General features: G+C 37.7%; 1 protein-coding gene across 1 annotated transcript in view; it reads left to right on the top strand.

Moving 5' to 3' along the window:
- The first annotated feature begins 270 nt into the window (after positions 1-270).
- The window catches only part of CFAP47 (cilia and flagella associated protein 47), a 520,230-nt gene continuing 496,829 nt past the window's right edge, over positions 271-23,671 (top strand). The window contains 9 exon segments of the mRNA XM_067722746.1: positions 271-288; positions 835-861; positions 863-987; positions 4,660-4,775; positions 10,277-10,415; positions 12,601-12,829; positions 13,182-13,342; positions 15,347-15,471; positions 18,082-18,317. Coding sequence (XP_067578847.1) covers positions 271-288; positions 835-861; positions 863-987; positions 4,660-4,775; positions 10,277-10,415; positions 12,601-12,829; positions 13,182-13,342; positions 15,347-15,471; positions 18,082-18,317 — 1,176 coding nt within the window.

Raw genomic sequence — 23,671 nt, 5'->3', positions numbered from 1 at the left:
TTGATTAGTCCCTGGCTTACATTATTTAATTTTCAAGGGGTATATAGTCTGCTTCTTTAAAGAGATTATATACTCAGGAGATTCTTTCTAGTTGTGGGGAAAGAGCTTAGTTTTAGAGTCAGACAGATGTGTGTTTTGAGTCCTCACTGACACAGTGACCTTAGGTATTAATTGCACCTACAGGTCCCAGTTTCTCATCTCTACACTGGGAGCCTTAATATCAGCCTTACAGGGCTGTAGAAGTGTATTAAGTGAGCTAATAGACATCGAATGCTTTACCTACCAGACGTACTCAACACAAAGCAGTTCTTCTCTTCCCCCTTCAGATTTTTCCTGTAGTCTAGCAAGTGTTTTTCGAGAACAAAAGTTCTTTTTCCTCATTGGTCTATTCCTTTTTATATTTCCTCCAAGTTATGAAGTCCAAGTCCTTATGCAGAAAGTATATAAAATGATGTATGTATTTATGATTGTATGTATGTGTGCATGTTTATATTGTGTATGTATTTAGACTGAGTAACATTTTCATTAGATTGCTCTTCCCTTTTTTTCTGTATTCTAGTACCTCATACTTCTAAAGGAGCCCACAAGCATTTACATATTTCTTGACTGACTGCATTTTCAGTTTCAGTTTGTGTACCATTAAAAGCATATCTGAAGCATCTAGAATCTGATAGGTATAGATATGGTCATTAAGTCTTGCCTTTAGGGCAGGAATATTGCTTATGTCTTGATATATCTCTTGAAATAATGTATACTCCTAATTACAGTTGCTCATACTATTTTCTTATTAGGACTTAAGATGTATAATTTGATTTTGTTTTCCTCCCACTGAAGTTCAAACTGATTTTGACCAATCTGGATTAAAGCACTTGCTTCTGGCCTTCAGACGACAGCTATGGTAGAATATCATCCTGATAAGAATGAAGACACTTTTGACCAACTTCTTATTTCAATAGGAAATAAAACAATAGAGATCTGTCTAATTGGGTATGTATTCTTCATATTTCATGCTAATATTTTGAGCACTCTTCAATTATTAAGGGTCATAGTAATATTTTGTATTTTCTATGACTAATAGGGCTTTTTGTATCTACAGTTTCCTTACAACTGAACTTAAAGAACAAATTTTTAGCAAATTGTAGTGTTTAAAGCAAATGGAAGACTAGTTTTCCATTCTTTTTTTATTAAAATCATTAAAAAATGTCCAACAATTGCATGTTTTCTTTTTTTCCCCGTGAACTCGCACCCTATTTTATTTCCACCATATTTTCTGTACCTTTTGATAGCAAGATTTATTAAAGAATGCTATTTTTGCTGTCTCTACAATCTTACTTTCCATTCTCACTCCAGCAAACTCCAGAGGGGCTGTTTTCCCCACCTTTCCAGTGAAGTAGCTCTTGCATATTGCCAGTCTGTTGGTACCTCCTTTGCCTTTATCTTACTCCATTTCTCAGAAGCATTAGACACAATTAACCATTACTGCCTTTGTGGGCCACTTTATTCTCTTGATTTTCTTGCTACTACACCTCTTCAATGATTGTTCCTTCTCATCCTATGTTATTTTTTTTTAATTGAAATACAATTGACATATAACATTGTGTAAGTTGAAGGTGTACATGTTGATGTGACACATTTATATATTGCAATATATTACTACCATAGGGTTGGCTAACACCAGTATCACATTACATAGTCATCATTTCTTTCCTGTGGTGGGAACAATTAAGATCTAGTCTGTTAGCAACTTTGAAGTTTATAATACATTTTTGTTGCCTATGATCACTATGCTGTATGTTAGCTCTCTGGGACTTATTTATCTACTAGTTCCCAGTTTGTACCCTTAAACAGTATCTCTCCAATTCTCCTACCCTCCAGCCTCTGGTAACCACCCTTCTACTTTCTGTTTTTATGATGGATGTATTCCTAAATGAATTATTGTGAACCCATATTCACATTTTAATTTAATTTTAAATTATTGTCATATTTACTTCACAGAATTTTAAATAATGCAGATGTTTGGCTTCAAAAAATCAAAATGATGTTTTTTTGAGATTGGCTGAAAAATATGGACTGATATAATGAATATAATACAGAACTAGGTAACTGGTTTGCAGATTAACTTTAATACAAATAATTTTTTTAATACAAATGATTTATTTGACCGGGACATTGTGCTTTTCATTTTATATTGAAATAAGTATAGTTCTGTTCATTATAAAATTACCCGTTAGAGCTGCTGTTAAAATTTTTGTGTTTTTTTTCACATACATACATGCATGATCCTTCTTTTCCCCAGCAAAATATGATTCCATAGGTGTTATTCTTTTGTCTCTGTTTATCTGGCACCAGCAGAATTAATATTAGAATATTAATATTTAATATTAATATTGGTATTAGATATAAGTCTTTTTATAATTTCCCTTGCATTTTTTTATTTTCATAAACTAAATTTAGATGTGCAATTATTTGGGTTCTCAGTGTTGTTGAGAAGTTCTGCTTTCTCACAACATCCCATTCTGCATAGGAATCAAACAGCTGACACATGTTAGGAAAGGAATAAGCTACTCCTTTGCATCATTGGAAGGTATTTATTTAGCTATCAGAGCATCCCCGAGTTTGGAGACCACTGGTACTTGGCATGAGTATGTTGGTCATTCCCCTCTCCAGAATTTCCTTCAACTCTGATCCTTAGTCAGGGTTCAACTGGTAACTCATCTTGCAGAAGGCATTTGGAGTCAAGAGGCACTTCTTCTGATAGGTGGCTAGATACTTTATTGTCCTCAGAGGTCAACTGTCTTGACGTGTTGTGGTGCATATGGGGCCAGAAAATGTTTTTTATACAAGGAGAAGAGAAACCAGTAGGAAAGCCAGAGAAACTGTTATATATTGCCATTTTACCACACCCTTACTGCTAAGGTTAAACCATATATATGTGTATGCATGTATGTACATGTATATGTGTGTGTATGTGTGAAGATTCTTAAGAAATTCTTCTTAAGATACTTTTCCACATCTAGCTAGAGAAAAAGTTTGAAAAAACGTTCAGCTTCACATCTTATATTGTTTGTGTAACTGGTTCCTCTTTTAGATCCTGTAAACTATTAATGCAATTATGTATACACATATAAATATATTGTAAGGAGATGTACAAGGTCATTGATCTTTTCCTGTCACAAAATTACAATCTCTATGAGAAGAACATGGGTATTTCTTAGACTATGCAGCATAAGTAGGACATTCCTGGCTGATCTCTGGAATGTCTGTACCTATCCAGTAATACACAAACACATATAAACACAGATCCCAGAAAGAAGGCCCAGACCACCAATGTATAGGCAGTATTTGTAAATGTTTTGTTCAGGTATTTTTATTTATGAATTTTAGTGTGTTTGTATGTATATATGATTGTATGTATGTATGCATTTATGCTTTGGAGGTTGTATCCTAAGTGAAGTAAATTACTTAATTCATGTGTCTGGCACATAATCTTAGGACTCAATAAAGATTAGTTATTACTATATTTATTACTGATGCTGTTGTTATCGTTGTTAGGTTTCTAAGGTAATGTACTTGAAGTCTAACAAAATGGATTCAAGTTTAAGTTCCCCAACGTTATATCCAGATAATTCCTTAGATAAATCATTTAAGCTTTTTAAGTCTTTGGCTTTTCATCTGTAACCTAGGAGCCGTAATATTTACCTACCTTTCAGGAAATTTGTTAATTTCAAACAGGTTAATATACTTAATGGTGCTTTATAAACTATAAATTATTATCCAGATATAATATATATGTATATATATATATCATTATGAGATGTGTATTTAGGATTAGAATGGATTTTTTAAATGCTTATGAAAACATATGCTACAGATACGCTACAGTGAGTCCTTTAAATTGGCGACACACATGGAAAATCAATTGTATCCTTTTGTTCTTAGGCCTTGTTTTAGTCCCCAAGTGATATTTTATAGTATCATAGCTCCTTTTATTTCATCAGATTTGGACCATCCAAACTAGTTTACTTTGTTCAGATAACTTGCACCCTTTTGGGGTCGGGGGGGGGGCAAAAGAATGTATTATAGGCTTAGTAGGAGATTCCAAAACAGAGTTCCAAATATATTTTGAGCTACAAAAATATTGAGATGTGTGGGTAACCTCTCAAGGTGAGTACTTGGGAAGGCATACCATGTACTTATGCATAAAGTCTGATTTCTTTATTTAAAATGTGTCTCATTATCTTTTTTTCGTGTCTTTATTTTACAGTTTGTTTTACTGACAGATGTGCCACCAGCAGACCTATAAGGAAACTGAAATATCTTTTTAGGAGTTAAGGTAAAAATATCTATATATGTCCCCCTGTGGATTTGACTATGAGGTTATAGTTGTTAAAATTCATCATATGGGGCTTCCCTGGTGGGGCAGTGGTTGAGAGTCCGCCTGCCGATGCAGGGGACACGGGTTCGTGCCCCGGTCTGGGAAGATCCCACATGCCGCGGAGCGGCTGGGCCCGTGAGCCATGGCCGCTGAGCCTGCGCGTCCGGAGCCTGTGCCCCGCAATGGGAGAGGCCACAACAGTGAGAGGCCCGCATACCGTAAAAAAAAAAGAAAAAAAAAAGAAAAAAAAATTCATCATATCATCCTCTTTTCTCCTCTTCTAGGTTGATTCTATCCTGTCAACTGAAAATTGAGTCAGAAGTTAATTTTGGGACATTGGTTGCCAATAGTAAAGTATATTGTAAAGAGATTAATATCATTAACCATGGCAGAGTACCAGGTAAATACTTTCTGTCATATAAATTAACTTAGACTTTTGGAAGAAAATTGGTACTGTTTGAAATATATACCTTCTGCAATTAATGGATTCTCTGATTCACCCTACCCCTCCAGAAGAATTATGTTATTTGAAAAGGCTCAAAACTGAAGGTCCTTAAGTAGGATGACTGTAAAAGACTGATAGGTAATATCAGGAAAGATGAAGCTACATCCTTATGATTCTTATTAATACAACCTGACTCTCAGATGACTGATGATCTCCCTGAGGATAGAAGGCAAGGTGGTGTCGTGGAAGTGACATAGTCCTTAGAGCTTTCCAGAGATAGAATCAGGACACAGTGCCTTACTAGCTGTGTGATCTGGGGCAAGTATCTTTAAGGACATTGAACTTCAGATTCCTCATTTATAAACTGGCTAATAAAATATACTGTGGTTAATTATGTATGTACTTAAGGTTGTAATATGGTACTTGACTTATCACAAGCACTCAGTAAATATTTGTTCTTTTTCTCGATCATATTCAACTTTGAATTCACATGATGATCCCTAGAAGGCTCTTACTAACATTTTGTTGAAAGGAAAAGTGCTTCTCTCTTCTCCATACTGGATTATTTCTAGACATTCTTAATGTGACCTAAGAGTTTCCATAAAGGGATAAGTGTGCCTGTGTCTGTGTGTGTGCACATGCATGTGTGTATGCACACTCTTCATTGATGATATACTGTAGGCATAAAATCACTTACCCTTTCATTCACTTGATTGGATGGTCAGCATCTGGGATGATAAGACTCACATTTTCCCCAAGCTGAGAAGAGGACTAGCTCCAGACAGGGAGGGCATTTCTCTCTGAGACTGCTTGTTGGATACATAAAACAGGTCTTAAATCCAAACCCGTTTTACAGTAAGTGAGGACGTTCTTCGGGGTTGCTTGAATGAGCAGTGGGAATTATTAAGACAAAGGCAGTCTGTCACTTTACTGATTTCTTCTGGGATATGAACAAATAAAACTGATAGTTGTTCCTCACTGAATGTTATTCATTTCACTTTCCATGCTTTGGTTTTTAAATGGCTGAATTTCTGATGCCTGTCAGACTGTGGAATATTAGGCTCATTTGTGGGCTGACTCCAGTGTTAAGGATGAACTCTCTTATGGTGATTGACTATAGGCTGTATGGTCCTTTAGATTGTCTGGTTATAGAGCAGTGATATGTAATTGAGAGAATTTTATTTGTATTCTTTTACTTTCCAAAATCTCTCTTAACTGTTGTCCATTCCAAAACCTTTAAAGTTTTGATCATATCCTCTCTTTATTCTAAAATCTCACCAAATTGTACAGTTTTATTACTTATAAAAACTCTCTATAAGTAAAAAATACATCATTTTAATTGAATATTTAATATTATTTTACTTAATAAAAGTATATGTGTGGACCTGAGTCCCTACATTTTAGGAAAAGTAATCCACATTGACTTTTAGTATTGTATTAATATTTTGTGTGTGCATAGTATTTGTAGTTAATACTATATTGGTAAATTATAATTGAGTATTATGAAATGTTAATTACTCTTACCTTACTAACTGAAACAAATTGTTATCAGTGAAACACATTTTCTTAGTGCTGACTTTGTCCCTCATTTTTGGAGTTGAATGATATTATTTTTTCCACCCTTACCAAAATTGATAGTATGTTTTATATTCACAGTAGCAAGTGCCCGTAAAGTGTCATAAAGTCCTCATTACCCACAAGCACAATATATAAATATTCATGAGAATTATAATGCATTTTCATGAAGAAAAACACTTAGGCAGAAAATAGATTCAGCAACCAAAGATGATTTTAATAAAATTTTCAAAAAGGATTTTATGTGACAAATATTTTATAGTTTTAGAGTCAAAGATCAAGAGTTTACAAACATATGTGTACTTAAGAAGACATTAAAAAGCCACATTCAGCAGATTCATGATTTGTATAGCTTTGTTTTCTCTCTCTGGTAGTGTCACTGAGGTTATTATCTTCAGTTTTATAGAAGCCAAAGTTTATGTAACAACTTCATGATGTTTTATTTTAATAGTCTATTATGGAGTAACCATCCCTAGATTTAGCTGAAAGTTGTTGAATACATTTTGTTGTCTTGCCCCTTATAAGAATGTTTCCTAAATTTACGAAGTAGTGCTTGTCTTTTCATCTTGAAAAGACATGGTTTAATCTTTAAGATGTTTCTAATATTAGTGTTTTGTGAGCTGGGGAACTCCATGTTCTCTTTTATGCCTTTATTGTTTCTCAGTTTTTATCATTGAAGATTGAAAAAACATTATTTTAGCATGCCTTGAATTGCACACATTTCCCTCTTCCCCTCTTGAATCTTTGGGTACTTTTTCTACTACTGTGTTATGATGTAGAATAGTCTTTAAAGTCTCTAGTGTGATCTTTACATACCATTTCTGGGTTTGAACAGCTACCTTAGGACTCCTTTAGGTTTTGGGGGGTGATTTTGCCCCAAATATATGACCTTTCTCTTGCTCTTAATGTCTGCTGTCCTCCTTCCCCTGATCATCAGCATCATCTCTCTACATCACTGTCTAGAAAAGCCTGGCATCATCTGTAAACCAGAAAATTTGCTAAATTGGACCAGACCCAGGAGTGGTCCTCAGAATCCTGTCTAACTACCCAGAGAAGCACCCACTACTTATTGTCAATGCATTTTTTTGTTTTGTTTTCATGGAAACTGATGTCATGAAATCTCAACATACTTTTCATGCATAACACAATGTTAGGCATATACCAGGCATTCAGTAAGCCTTCATTTAACTGATTTGACCTGGAGCGAGGTGTTCCAGGTCCCAAATCTTGGTTACAATATTAACTGGCTGGGAGGCCCCAGACAAGGAATTTACACTTCCCGAACATTTATTGCCTCCCTTATACATTAAAGATAAACATAGCGCCTTCCTCCTATAATTGTGGTGATGATTAATAAAATGCTTAGCACACTCTCTGACATATATTAAGTGTTCAGTAAATATTCATTATTGATGTTAGAATTATTCTTCTTCTCCCTCCTCCTTAATTCTCTTTTGTGGACTGCTGTCCCTTTTTTCAGTACATTAGAAGTGAGTGTTGCTTAGGATTTGTCATAGACCCTCATGTTTCCTCAGTCACCCTGCTCTCCCTAGGCAATCACTTCCATTCCTGTTACTTCACTGAAGTCTGTACAAGACTTTGCATTTCCTTCAGGTTTTTCAGAGTTAACACGTCTAAAACTAAACTCCTCAATGTCTCTCCCAAACTTCTCCTTTTCTGTTTTTCATTGAATGTCACCACCATGTATATGGCCAAGTCAGAAATTTGGCAAATCCTTGACACCTCCCTCCTTTTTACCCTCTACCCCCTTACTCAGTCAACTATTAAATCCTGTCTGTTCACTTCCTTATAGTGTGAGTAATCCTACTTTTCTCTGTCTCACTGTCACTTTTTTTACAACAGTCCATAATCTTCTCTTCCCTTATAATTACATCAACCTAAATTATTTGTCTGGAGTCACCTCTTATCTCCTTCTAGTTCATTCTCCACACATCAGCCAGTTTCACATCTGAAAAGAAATGAAAATTTGATGACAAAAAATTCTTCAATGACACCCTTCTCCTAGGATGATGTTCTTGCTCCTGTTGTGAGCAATTAAAAAACCAGTCAAATATTTCATTATTACTAATGATATTAAAGTTACATAAGACACAGTAATGTTTGTGAGCTCACTGTTTTAATATATTTAAAAGATTGAACAATGTTCTTTTGTTAGGGGTTGTTCCTGAATAAGCTTTTGAACCATTCACTTAAAACTCTTTTGTCAAACTACAGAAAACTCTTTTGTCAAACTACAGAAAAGTGGTTACAGCATAGAAACTATTTCACTGACTCAGACTTAACTGAACTCATATAGTTTTCTTTTCCTGGAGAATTGAGTCAATAATATTTATTCATAATGGATATAATTTTACAGAGTTTTGTTTTATATTATGACAGAAAAAAATAAGCCTTAAATATTATGTCATTAGCAAGTCTCTAAAAATGATTGGATTAACAACTTTTGTTACTGTTTGCCTTTTTCATCTGGTCATCTCTGAACCTAAAGTTTTATTATCTTTTATATTTTCAGTACTTTTATTACGCTAATATTACATTCTCCTAAGTTAACTGAATAATTTTGGAAAATGTCATCAAATGTGATTTAAAACTGGTAAATTAGGAATTTTCAAAGTTGTTTATGTTGGCAGCATGCTCATTTGTGTTAATATTGTATAATGATATCAAAGAAACTCATGACTAGTTACCTCCCATTTATTGGACATTTTGAACACTGCTTGGTGCTAGGCACCATGTGGGGTGCCAGGACCACAACGATGAAAAAGAGATAGTACCTGATCTCACCTGCATGCTCTAAGATAGGCACCAAACATTACCATAAATTATGGACCATTTCTGCTTTCAGAACAAGAAATTTTTGTGGCCTCCTCATATGCTATTTGAGTCTAGAAACCCATTTCTTTCACCCTTTCCGTATGTGAACTGCATTAATTCGTTTATAGAGTAGTGGTAGTGGCTAGAAGTGTGAGCCCTGTGGTCAGAAACATCCAAGTGAAAATCCCAGCTCTATTAGTTAGTTACTAGCTGTAGTAGTCAACTATTGCTATGTAACAAACCACTCCATAATTCTATATCTTAAAAAAATAATCATTTTTTTAGTTTCTCATTTTTATGCAGATTAGCTGGAATTTGACTAATCTAAGCTGCATGACTCTGCTTCAAGCTGAGGCAGCTGGGGCTGATCTGTTACTCACTGCAGGTCTCTGAGTCAGCTGGGTGGCTCTGCTTCTCATTTGCCAATGCTGAGGCACAGGCCAACGGGACAGCAGTTTCTTAAAAGAAACACTTTCCATGGTAGAAGAGCAAGAGAACATCTGGGGATGAAGCTGACATGTTGTCACTTCTAGTCCCATGCTATTTGCCAACGTAAATCACGTGATCAGGCCCCGTCAAGGGGTAGGAAAACATACTTAGTCCACGGGAGGGTAACAGTGGGGATGCAGAGAAGGTTAAAGAATTGGAGTTGATGATCTAATCTATCATAACAGTTGTGTATTTTTGGACAAGTTACTCAACCTTTCTAAGTGTCTGTTTCCTTATTTATAAAATAGAGGTAATGATTGAGCCAGAATCATAGATTTCATTATGAGGACTAAATAGAATAACATATGCACAGCTCTTAGCGTAAGTGTCTGAACACAGTAAGCAGACAGAAAATTTTAGCTGTTGATGAGGGTTGAGTCCTAACACAAGGCTTACATTTATTGGATGACCCTAGAGACAGGACTTACAATCAAAGCTGTGATTCTTGGTCCACAATAGACCATAAACTCTGTAATGTGTCTCTGTTCTCTACTAAGAGTGTGAACATTAACATTATAAGGATCCAAATGTAAACCATCTGCTCTTGTTCTCCTTAGGTATGTTTAAAACAGAATACCAGGGCCAGTTACCCATTGTCACTTTTCCAACCAGTGGTATTGTGCAGCCCAAGTCGTCAATGGTTATTAAAGTGGATTTCTGTGCAGACTGGCCCATAATTGTAAATGAAGTGGCAAAGTGAGTATATACTATGGTTCTTAATTCTAGTGTAGTGCTTAATACTTTCCTGTTTCACTTTTCATATATGCCTGTTGTATTTGAATGTATGTTAGCTTCTTCTTTCAGTCAGCATTCATTTATTGAGTATCTACTATTTGCCAAGCACTAGGGACTGAAAAATGGGAAGAACCAGAGAATGGCATATGGGTACACCTAACAGGAGCTCCTAGTTTGGATTTTGTTGGAGTCAGGGAGTGGATCAAGAAAGAGCTCCACTAAGGAGGTGATAGTTGAACCAAACACCTGTGGTTGAGTAGAAATTAGCCAGACAAAGAGCAGTGGTGTGATTTGGGCTGAGTGTGTGTGTGTATGTATGTGTGTCTGTGTGCAGGCGAGGTGGGTATTGGTGATGAGAGTGGGTTAAATGAGTGATTTCAGGCAGTGCAAGTAGAAGACTTGAATTCCTACAGGTTAATAGACAGTGTTACACATCAAGAGATCTGAGGCAAAGAGATGGAGGTGAGGAGTGATGAGAGATGAGACCAGAAAAACAGAATGGTGCAGGGTCCAGTTAAGGACCTCATGGGACAGCATTTTTTAATGCTATATGTCTCAGTTCATTAGCAGAATGTGCAATCACTATAATGGGTCACCACCAGTATTAAAACAATGAAATAGAAAACATCAGAATGCATCTCACATGGTAAGGGCAAGTGGCGTTTTGTAAAATTTGTTTCGTGTGTGTGTGTGTGTGTGTGTGTGTGTGTGTGTGTGTGTGTGTGTGTCCTGCATTGTAATGTAAAATGCATTTCTAACTGAAGGTCACAATTAAAAAAAATGTTTGAGAAACAGTTGTGAGCCCTGATAGGAGCTTAGGTTCTATTGTAAAGGCTGTGGAATCTCAGGAAGGTTTTAAGATGGGAGTGTCTTGATTAGTTTGCTTTTTAGAAAGGTCATGTTGATAGCAGTGTACAAAATCGAGGAGTACAGATGTGGAGTGGATAGCCTGACTAGAAATTCTAATAGTAAAGCAGAAGAGAAATAATGAAGGCCTCATTTAAGGTACAAATTGGGAGTATGGAGGGAGAGAAGTGTGCAGATTGGAGATATGTTATGGAGGTAGATTTGACTACATTTAGTGACTGGTTATAGAAAGGGAAGGTAAGAGGAGGTTCAGGTCTGTGAGAGAAGATCTTGAGTTCTGTTTTGGAATGCTGGAATTGATTTGCTTTGCAGAATCCTGTGGAGCCTATTATATTTACTTATCTTGAGTCCCAGAAAAAAATTTGGTCTAGGTATGTTGGTTTGAGAGTTGTCAGTTCATAAGTTGTAGATGAAGCATGAAATGTTGAAAATAACTTTGAGGAGGGTAGAGTATAAAAAAAGTAGGAGAGAAACAGCATTATTCATGGAATTTACAAAATATCCAAGTCTTAGAAGAATGAGAAGGCAGAGTCTAAATAAGTTAGAAGGAAAGCCATGAAAGTATGGTGTCAAGAAAGCTAAGGGAGGGGAGATGTGGAAAGAGATGGTATCAACTGTGCCCAATGTGACAGAGATACACAGAGATACAAAGTTAATGACTTTGGTGATGGCTGTGAATTGGTCAGTGATCTGTGGTATCTGACAGGGTGAGATTCAAAAGGATTGCATTTATGCCAGAGAGGGATAAATGCGGAATGGAGAGAAGTTGCAACAGTGAATTCAAATTAGTCTGGAAAGTGAAGTTTTATGAGGGAGGATATTCATTTCAGCAAAGAAGTGGAGTTTTGCTGAGATACTTTACTTTGTAGGGAATTAGGTTATTAGGATGGGGATGAAGTTGGCTGTTGGACTTGGGGGAATGGGATGAGTTAGAAAAGAATCTCAGAATTCTAGAACTACAGGTGACCATGTAAATCATTGGTGATATGGAAATATCAGTAAGTGATTTTTGGGGTCAATTCATGCAGTTGTTTTCCATCTTTGTTGTTTCCCGGAGACAATGAATTAGGTTGCACATATGCTATTCTACTTTGCAGATTCAGACAGACAGAAGGACATGACAGTCTCTGGCACATACGTGAAAGGAACTGCTCTTAGTCCTTTGAATTTTAATTATTATGTGATTTTATAAAATTTCTGTTTATATAAACATTTAGGAGAAAAATAAAATATATAGAATTCTAATTAAAATATGTATGTATAATTCATTATCTTGTAGAGTGAGTTTGCGAGATCGTCCAGACATATTCTTGAATGTCAAAGCTCATGTTGTTGAGCAGATTATTGAATTGTTAAACATGAGTAATGATAAAAAGTTGGAAGGCATAAGCTTTGGTCCTGTTTTCTTTGGAATGTCAAAGATTGAACATGCACTTCTATACAATAATAGCCCAGAACCTATAAATTGGGTAGCCATAATGCAAGATGATTCTGTTGGAGAAGAATTGGTAAGTAAGTAGTGCAACTTACTAATAACCAACAAGCTGTTTAATTTTTCTAAATATGTTTTAACATCAAGATAGATATGATTTCATTTCATGTGTCTGCAAGGGTGACCTAAAAAAGTTCAGTAAATTCAGCTGACATTGATAGTAATCTATATCTGTTCTTATTCATTTTTCAATAGTTCTTTTAATTTTATGAGGTGCCTTGATCAAATTTATGTATGTTACTGTTAAAACATACATATTCTCTATATCTAGACTCTGGAATTTCAATAATTATTTTATGACTTAATCTTAAAATATTTTATTTTGTGTTTTGCCTGAATATTCTTTTATTTCTGATTTTATATTACAGGGTACAAATATTCAACAAAGAACAGATGTTGCTTTAAATAATCTAACCTACTTAAGGAAAATAAAGAACATAGATATTACCACATTTATCTCCTATGTTCCTAATGAAGGGAGGTTACAGCCTTATCAAAAGATTTTAATTACATTTTGTTTCAGCCCAAAGTAAGCACAAATTAATTCCAATATGATGTTACTTATTAATGGAAAGTATATTAACCATACATTCATCAGATTGATTTTAATAGTAAAACTTGGTGGGCTTCCCTGGTGGTGCAGTGGTTGAGAATCTGCCCGCCAATACAGGGGACACGGGTTAGAGCCCTGGTCCAGGAAGATCCCACATGCCACGGAGCAGCGAGGCCGCCACAGCTGCTGAGCCTGTGAGCCACAACTACTGAGCCCGCGTGCCACAACTGCTGAAGCCTGCGTGCCTAGAGCCCGTGCTGTGCAACAGGAGAGGCCACCGCAATGCGAAGCCCACACACCACAATGAAGAGTAGCACCTGCTCGCTGCAACCAGAGAAAGGCCGTGCACAGCAACGAAGACCCAACACAGCCAAAAATAGATAAATAAAATAAATAAATTTAATAAAAAAAAAAACTTGGCAGAAGGCACAAATTGGGTTTTTCTTATTATGGTTCTAAATATTTCTAACATGGTTAATATTATTTCCAATATTTAAAAATGTTTCTAAATACTTCATTTTAAATTAAAAATCTCTCCAGACCTTGTGGAAATGAGGTGATGGAAGTTTTGGGTTGCTTTGGATTTTGGCTGCAAACCAATCTGTTCAACCAAGACCTTGTTGTCCCTGCAGAAATAGTCAGGTGATGGCCAGGGGCATGCAGTATGTTCTAGATGCCTCCAGAGAGGATGCAGTGCTCCTGCCAGGGCCAAATGCTTACTGAGTATCAGGAATATTAAGCCTATAGCAGCTGCTGGGATCAATCACACTTGCTTGCTGAAACTCATACAGACGTTTAGGACTTTTGCCAATGTATATTTTTCCCTGTACTTGGTTTGATTATTTAGTTTGAAAATATATTTGGCAATGCTGTTTTAAATATATAGTAGCAATTTCAGCTACACTTGAGAGGTTGCAGTGTGTGACAATAACCGATCCAATTGTCAGTATGCTTACCCTTGTTTGTAAGAAGGCAATGTTTAATGTACTTTTCTCTGTGGCAGCAGGGTCACTTGGTGATACCAACTGTCCGATGAAGACTGAGTTGTGGTTTAATTTAAGGAAGGTAGTAAATCAAGTAATTGTTCTATTTGTACAACCTATAATTGCCTTGTTAATCATCTCTTCATGCAGGAAACTTCTTTGGTGAATCTGTAAGAGTCTGTTTAAGACACAATCTTTGAAATTCTAAATATTCTTTTCATGGCAACATGTTCATTTTATTTGAGAGTCTAGCATGAACACACAGGAATAAATATGATTTGTAGTCTTAGTTAAAGATGTTCTCACTATGCTATTTTGTTTCCTATGTAATATTTCACATCAGCCTTTTGTGTGTATGTTTGAGTATCCGCTGCTAAAAAGCTGAGCTCTAGGTAAGGCAAGTAAAGATTGCTAGTGCACAAGCCTGTGATGTAACCCATCTCTGTCTTTGGTCCTACTTCCCTTCTTCTCATCTTTCCTTTGCTTTTCTCCTCTGCCAAGGTTTGGCTGTTACCAAATCTTATTCTCCAAATTACTTGTTCTCCTCTAACAAGAATGTGGCTAGCAATATGTGCCTAGTCCATGGGAGGAGACAGGTACATACGAGAGGTTTGCAGTTTCACCCTGGTGTAAGAAGGACTATTGTAGAGAATTGAACAGAGACCTTAGCTAGCAATGAAGTTTGCCTGGAAAGAAAATCCTTTACATAGAAAGTGGCATTGGAGGCAAGACCTTGACAACTTAGTATATTTAAATTCCTCTTATCTTACAAATAACATCATGAAGTCATTTTTTGGATCTTCACATAATATGAGTATGGTCTTCTTTTTGGCAAGTCTCAATGTCTTGTGCAGTAATTTTGGAAAATGGATCACAGTCACCTTTTTATTCCTGAATTTCGTCTGTTTGCATAGATTTAAGTATTGGGTTGAAATTCCCTTTTGAGAGATAATAAAGTTATCATCTTTGCTTTAGAAATAACTGTGATTTTTTACAGGCTAATCATTAATGGTCAAAAGGATGATCCTTCACACAGGCAAGACTATGCTCTCTTTTTGAGATTTGAGTCTGTAGGAAGTAAAGATGGATTTTTGAGAGATGATAACAATAAAACCATCAAAAGTAAGTACGAAATGAACATTATCATCAAATGTATAGCTGTTTAAATTATTTAAAAGTTTGGACAGCAATATTTGTAGAGGCAGTTTAATAAAAATATATAATTCTGGACTACAATAAAAATGCAAACATTTGAGAGACCTTAACATGTCTTCTGTGGCACATTGAGAAAAGTCAGCCTCAGCATCATTTACATGATAATTTTCCAAGTTAGAATTTAGATGACTTTATTATTTTATTTTATTATTTTTTAAAAAAATTATTTATTTATTTAGTTAGTTAGTTTTGGCTGCATTGGGTCTTGGTTGCTGCACACGGGCTTTCTCTAGTTGTAGTGAGCGGGGGCTACTCTTCGTTGCTGTGCGTGGGCTTCTCATTGCGGTGGCTTCTCTTGTTGTGGAGCATGGGCTCTAGGTGCAGGGGCTTCAGTAGCTGTGGCACATGGGCTCAATAGTTGTGGCTCGCAGGCTCTAGAGTGCAGGCTCAGTAGTTGTGACGCATGGGCTTAGTTGCTCTGCGACTTATGGGATCTTCCTGGACCAGGGCTCGAACCTGTGTCCCCTGCATTGGCAGGCAGATTCTTAACCACTGCGCCACCAGGGAAGTCCCAACTTTATTATTTTAAAATAACATTAGATAAACATGATGATGTAGAGTTAAGGGAATAAAAAAAGAAAACACACAAAAAAAACCCTGCCTTCTTTTCTTTGTAAGCCTAGGTTATCTCTTAGAGATTAATATGGGAACAAATGACCTATTTCATCTTTACCAAACCTTTTGCTCTGTTAGAATCTATATAAAGAGACAGTCACTTTATTTACTAGTCACCCTATTTACTAGAGCTCTAGTAAATAGAGCGTAATATCCTGCTATAGGATATTGATAAGTGCATGTGCTTTGCAGGCCACACGTAAAGATGCAAGACACTTTTTACATTTTTGGGTAACGTTGGATGCGTTGCAGTGAGAAAAATGGAATTGGACTTCAGTTTAGCAAGAAAGATCAAAGAGAAAAATAATAGGCAGATGACAGATGAAATCCAGAAAGATGAGCCATGGCAAGTCAAGAGTCTAGAAGATTTACATGTTGGTACAAGTGATGTCATTGAGCAGAGTTGAACTGTGTTCCTAGGGCAGAAATTGATTGCTCTGTTACTATTTATGCCGCGGTTCGTGATATAGAGCTCTGTCTGCTGATCATAGACAGAACATTTATTCTAGGCTTGCAAGTTAATCTAGTTTTCAATGGCTAGAGATACAGATGCTAGGTTTTCCTTAGAGTCTAGGATTGGCTAGTAAGACCAAGAGTGAAGAAATATAAACTCTGTTTATGGGATTATAGTTACATTGCTTTCTCTGCAAAACAGTTCTTTCACTTAATTAGAGCTCACAATTCATAGGTACTAGCTTCTTTCTAGTATCTCCTAAACTTCATATTTATGTTATTGCTCAGCTTATATTCCATCATCCATTATTTTAATCACCTTTTCCCTAGTATATGTAAATCTCTTGGCTCAACTCCCATTTTGGCTGAGTGGAAAACCTCTAATCTAATTAAATTCAACTCTTAGCCTACTCTAGCGCTGCACCTGGGAAGCTAATTGCGCTGGCGACAAACACAAAACCAGGCTGTGAGGTTTCACTTTATAACCACTAATCCCAACTGAGTCCTGGTGTTTGCCATTCCTGCTGTGTTCCTGCATGCATTCACTTTCTTTCGATTTGAGATTAGTGTCACACAGCTTCTCTTCTCCCCTCAAAACTCCAGTCCTTCCTCCTTCATCTTCACTCTAAGGTTACAAATATATTAAGTGACCTATTAAGACATTTCCACTTGGATGTCTACTAGACATCTCAAACTTAACATGTCCAAAAAAAGAACTATTGGTTTCCCTGTAACCTATCCCTCCTGAAGTCTTTCCTGTCTCAAGAAATGAAAATTCCATCACTTCAGTTGCTTATGCCAAAAACCTTAGCATTATCATTTATCGTGTTCAATCTCCTATTCTACATGCAATCCGTCAGCAAATTTTGTTAACTGTACCCTCAAAAGTATATGTTAAGTCTGATCATTTCTCACCATTCTTCTACTGCTCTTCCCGCAGCCATACTTCGTTCCTGGGGTTTTTTTTTTGAGCATGCCAAGCCATTCCTAACTTAGAGTCTCTGTACTTGCTGTTTTCTCTGTTTAGAATACACTTTTTTTCTGGATTTTTCACATGATTTTCTTCCGGAGTCCCTTATATCTTTGCTCACACGTCTCCCTATCGGAGAGGTCTTTTGGGACTTCACCATATAAATGAGCAGCCCCAAAACATTGTACGCTGTCTTACTCTACCTTATCTATTTATTTTATTGTCAGTGTCACCTCACTAGAATGTAAAACCCATGAGAGGAAGGACATTGTCTATTTTATTCACTGCTGTACCCCCAAGGCCTAGAAAAATCCCTGGCACAAAGAAGGCCCTGGCACTCAATAACTTTGCTGAAGGAAAGATTGAATGAGCTACCCATGTCTCATCAAGTCTTTCAGATGACACTATTTGGACTGAGCAAATATATTCTGGAGTCCCAAAACACTTTTAATGTTAAAAAGCTATTATTGCTTTTACAGGTGATCGATTTCAGAAAGTGGAATTAGCCCTGACAGGCTCAGGACTTCCTGTCTTATTACAGTTTGATCCGGGAAGGGTCCTTAATTTTGCACCTTGTTTCATGGGTGGACGTTCAGAGATTCAGTGTATCATGCAAAATCGATCCAAATCACGTCCTGTGATGTACCGCTTTAAAAAAACTGCACATTTTAAAGTTGATCCTCAAAAGGGCAAGATTGATGAAGGATGTATGCAGGTAAGATAATCATTCTGTGCTTTCACATGCTTTAAATATTTTAAGGTTGGCTAAAAAGCCATGCAGAGGATTAAAAGCTACATTTGTTGTACCAGTGTTTATAAATTTTATCTCTTTTGTGACCTAGTTATGAATACTTTTGTATTGGTACCTATACAATACCCATAATTATTTGTTAAGTGCCTTTCATATGCCAGGAAAAGCACTTGACACTGTAGGGAATGTAAAGTACAAAACATAGTTACTGCTTCTAAGAATTTTTTTTTTTTTTTCTGAGAGAATATTTATTTACCTATGTGCCCAGGAGTTTGGCCCCTAAACTTAAATATCCAGCATGGAGCTTTGGCCCTCCCACACGAGGGTGGATGCAGGAATGGGTCCTGGAGCCCTTGTCTAGGGCAGTAGAACCCAGGAACCAGAGATGGGATGCACCTGAGCCAGCGGCTGCTGATAGCAGCAAAAGGTGAAAAGGTGGTGGGAACCAGGAACTCATCCCAACCGGAGAGCTGCCGAAGGTTGGTCAAGCTTGGGTGCACACATGTGGGAGAATTGGAAGTCCAGTGCCATGTGCAAAGGCTGGAACCCAGGTGTCCGCCCCAGTGCCAGCTAACTCAAGACAGGAGAGAGGGGGTGGTGGCAGTTTTGCCATCAAGAGGCCCAGGTCTTAACACTCCTGTGAGATGAGGTGGTAGGGGGGAAAGCGGGCACTATAGTCTGAGTACTTGCTTACTTGCTGAGGGATGCATCCCCCAAGGCCAGCTCTTCAGAGGCTGGTGTGGAAGGCGCCCTGCAACCACTGGTCATGGGCATAGTGCGTCTGGGGCACAGTGAAGGGTGGCGGGTTGAGGGGCAGGCTGGTATCAGGAGGCTCGTCGTCATTAGGGCCAGTGTCGGGTGGGTAGGAGCTGAGTGTAGGGAGGGCCAGTCTTGTCACAGGTGCTTTCAATAGTTCAGGATTGACTCGTACAGCGCCCCCAGCTGGCACAGCAGGGACGCGTCCGCCCACCGCCGCCTAGGGCAGCGCGGCAGGCGGGGTCAAGGTGGGCGGCGTACAGGGGCTGGTCCCGGACGCCAGAGGCTTGGGCCCGCTGGTTGCGGCTGCGGCTGCGGCTGCGGCTGCGGCTGCGGCTGCGGCTGCGTGGGCTGTGGATGCGCCCCAGCTCCGGCCACGAGCCCCGCGCGGTGAGCAAACCTATGAGGCCGCGCGGTAGCGGCGGGAGCCTGGCCCGGACGCAGCTCGCGCCGACCGGCGCCTCGGCCAGGAGCAGCCCGTCATGGCCCGGCGGATGAACTTCTATGCCGCCTCCCCTCCAGCGCTCCGCCAGGTAAGAATTTTTTAATGCATTAAGGAAGCGTAAGACATACAAACAGGTAGGGTTCAAGAATGCAAGGTATCTTAAAACAAATCTGTAACAAGGTGATATAGAAACTCCAGCCAGGTAGAAAGGTCTTCCATTATAGTAACATATGAGCCAGACCTTGAAGGTTCAGTAGAATTTTCTAATTGGAAACAGATGATACTTAATTGACCGAGGCCTTGTACTGCTGGTGCAGAGCAGAAAAGTTGACTGACGAAGCACACCTGTGAGCACCAGGACAGCTTGTGGATGTCAGAGTCTGCTTTGCTCTTTCTCACTACTCAGACAGCTCTTTCCCAGATCCTCTAAACCAGGGGTTGGCGGACTATGGTCCACAGGCGGCCTGCCGCCTGTTTCTTTTTTTGTTGTTGTTGTTTGTTTGTTTGTTTTAAGTAAACTGCTATTGGAACGTAGCCCCTCTTATTTGTTGCCTATTGTCTATAGATGCTTTAATGCTACAAGGGCAGAGTTGAATAGTTGTGAGAGTTGTATGGTTTCATAAAGCCTAAAATATTTACTGTCTGGTAATTAACAGAAAAAGTTTGCTGAGCCTTGCTCTAAACAGTAGCAAACATGAGTGCCTTCAGTTTCACCTCAGGTTCTTATGTTATCATCTTTCCTCCAATGCATAGTGATATGGTTCATAAAATTATTGATGGAAGCTTTCTCCCAGTTGCAGTTAAGAACTGTTGTATACATGTTTAAATGCATGCAGTTCATATGTATAACTCTTCCTGCTTCATTAGAATGACACTCGTCCCACAGTTTTAATAGAGCTAATTAGTCTTCACAGAATAACAAGTGTTAACCACTTTATGCAAAACACTTTCTTTTTAATGGTTTCTTAGACTTTAGTCTAAGTCTCTTAGTCCTACCAGCATAATTCATTTTCTCCAGTAACCTGCATATCTTTCAAAACATAGCTGATTTTCTCTGATCAGAGAAACTGACAAGGATTACAGGAATCTGGTCAATTTCTCTTAGCAGTCAGCTCCAAGTGTTAAAGACTTTGAAAGACACGATTACCAATTTCCTACAGAAGCTCTTCACACCACGATAAGAGAGTGGAGGTGGAAGTTGAGAAAGCAAGTGGTGAGAGGAGCAAAATGAGTGAAAGACTGAAAATAGCAGTGCTACAGAAAAGATGGGAAATAATAGCACAAAGGAAACAAAGGCTAAGGTGAATTTATAATGTGGAAGGATATGTCCTACATCCTTTGTGTTGCTTTACTTTTGCTAGCTAAAATGTTTCAGAACCTGTTGTGGCATCCAACCTCAATTTGATTAGCATTATCTTAAGAAAGGGCTAAGTACCCAGGAAACGAGAAAATTTACAGCATGAAATATATAGTGGAAAATGATAGCAATGGGATGTTTTTTAATATATGGTAGGCATAAAATTAGTAACAGTAGATTAGGGATGGGCTGTTCCTAGTGGTTATGTTGAGAACATGTGTAGGATGGCCAACAATTTAAGTGGACATGATATGAAAAGGTTAATTCAGTTTGAGTGTAGAGGGGGAGTCTGAGTGTTTAGAGAAGATACATGGGTGACAGCTGATAAATATGTGGCTGAGCAGATAATGAATCACTGATGAGAAAGGAACATTTAAAGAGGGTATAATAAAGGGTCTTTCCTTTCATTATTAAATGAAAATTGTTCTGTTCACAAAGGTTTTTAATTTCTGTAATGCAAGACAGACCTGAAGTATATTTGCCACTTAAATTTAGGTCAGCATATAATCTTCTGGGCATAAAAAGAAATATATACTTTTGTGCATCTCTGAAACCAATTTGGGAATTTCACATTGAGAGGGGCTCCTGGGAACACCATATGCTATATAAAATTTTCAAACTCCAAAAAGAACCCCATAAGGGACTTCCCTGGTGGTCCAGTGGTTAAGAGTCTGTGCTTCCACTGCAGGGGACATGGGTTCAATCCCTGGTCGGGGAACTAAGATATCCTGCATGCTGTGTGGCTTGGCCCAAAAAACCCCAAAATACCAAAAAACCAAAAAAAAAAAACCCCATAGCTGATAGTTAATTTCTTAACATAATTTTTAGCCCTCTACATTTCTGGATTTCTTGAGCACTTGTAAGTTCCAAATTACTAAAAAGTGAATGTAGGGAATGTGGGGGACACTGGAGAACTATGACTTCCACAGGCTGGTCAAATAGCCTTTGAGTATTTGGAAGTGTGGTAAGATTATTCTTTTCTTTTAATACCAGCTTTATTGGAGCATAATTCACACACCATAAAATTTACACATTTAAAGTATACAATTCAGTGGTAATTAGTATATTCACAGAATTGTGTGGCTATCAGCACGAATTCCACAACATTCTCATCACTCCAAAAAGAAACACAATGTCCATTAGTGGTCACTCCGCTTGCTCCCCATTTCTTAGCCCCTGGTAACCACTAATCTATTTTCTATCCCTCTAAATTCCCCTGTTCTTGACATGGCATATAAATACAATCATATAATATGTGGACTTTGGTTTCTTTGATTTAGCATAATATCTTCAATATTCGTCAATGTTGAAATAGGTATCATTACCTCATTCCTTTTTATGGCCAAATTATATTCCATGGTATGGATATACTACCTTTTGTTTATCCATTCATCAGTTGATGGCCATTTGCATTTGTTCCACCTTTTGGCTGTTGTGAAGAATGCTGCTATAAACATTCATATAGAAGTTTTTGTATGGGTAAGTTTCCTTATGTATGTATGTATGTAGTTTTTACTATAGAAGAAGTTACGTAATAAAACAAAAGGAAACGTTAGAACTTCTAATACAGATCAAGGTGCTCTGAAGGGATGTGGCAGTAAATATATAGATTATAATTGCCCCACACTTCCCCAGTCTTATCCTCAACATTTTTTTTTTTTGTCCTCAGCTTTATTGAGGTATAATTGACAAATAGGAATTGTATATATTTAAGGTGTACAACTGTTTGGATATATGTGTACATTGTGTAATCATCACCACAATCAAGCTAACTAACATATTCATCACCTCACATTGTTACAGTTTGTTTTTAACCTCTTACCAAATTGCAGGTATACAATATAGTATTGTTAACTATAGTCATCATGCTCTACATTAGATCTGCAAAATTTACTCATCTATTTTTTTTTTCTTTTTTTTTTTTCCGGTACGCGGGCCTCTCACTGTTGTGGCCTCTCCCGTTGCGGAGCACAGGCTCCGGACACACAGGCCCAGCGGCCCTGGCTCACCGGCCCAGCCGCTCTGCGGCATGTGGGATCTTCCCGGACCGGGGAATGAACCCGTGTCCCCTGTATCAGCAGGCGGACTCTCAACCACTGCGCCACCAGGGAAGGCCTACTCATCTTGAGTAACTGAAACTTTGTACTCTTTTGACCAACATCTCCCAATTTCCACCCCCTCCCTGCCCCGGCAGCCACCATTCTACTCTCTCCTTCCATGAGTTTGACTATTTTAGATTCCATGTATATGCCACATATAAAATTCATGTACTATTTGTCTTTCTGTGTCTGGCTTGTTTCACTGAGCATAATATCCTCCAGGTTCATCCATGTTGTCACAAATGGCAGGATTTCCTTCTTTTTTAAGGCAGAATATTCCATTGTGTGTGTACTATATTATTTGTATTCATTAATTGGTGAACATTGAGATTGTTTTTGACTCTTGGCTATGGCAAATAATGCTGCAATGAACATGAGAATGCAGATAACATCTTGGAGATACTGATTTCATTTCCTGTGGTTATATACTCAAAAGGGGGATTGCTGGATCATAAGGTAGTTCTATTTCTAATCTTTTGAGGAGCCTTCATACTATTTTCCCTAATTGCTGTATCAGTTTACATTCCCAATAACAGAAAATAAGAGGTTCCCTTTTCTCCATAATCTCACCAACCTTTGTTACCTTACTTTTTCGATAAATGACCATTTCAACAGGTGTGAAGTAATAGCTCATTGAGGTTTTGATTTGCATTTCCCTGAT

The sequence above is a fragment of the Pseudorca crassidens genome, chromosome X, assembly GCF_039906515.1.
Source record: "Pseudorca crassidens isolate mPseCra1 chromosome X, mPseCra1.hap1, whole genome shotgun sequence".
NCBI classification, from domain to species: domain Eukaryota; kingdom Metazoa; phylum Chordata; class Mammalia; order Artiodactyla; family Delphinidae; genus Pseudorca; species Pseudorca crassidens.
This window is presented reverse-complemented; position numbering and strand designations above follow the sequence as displayed.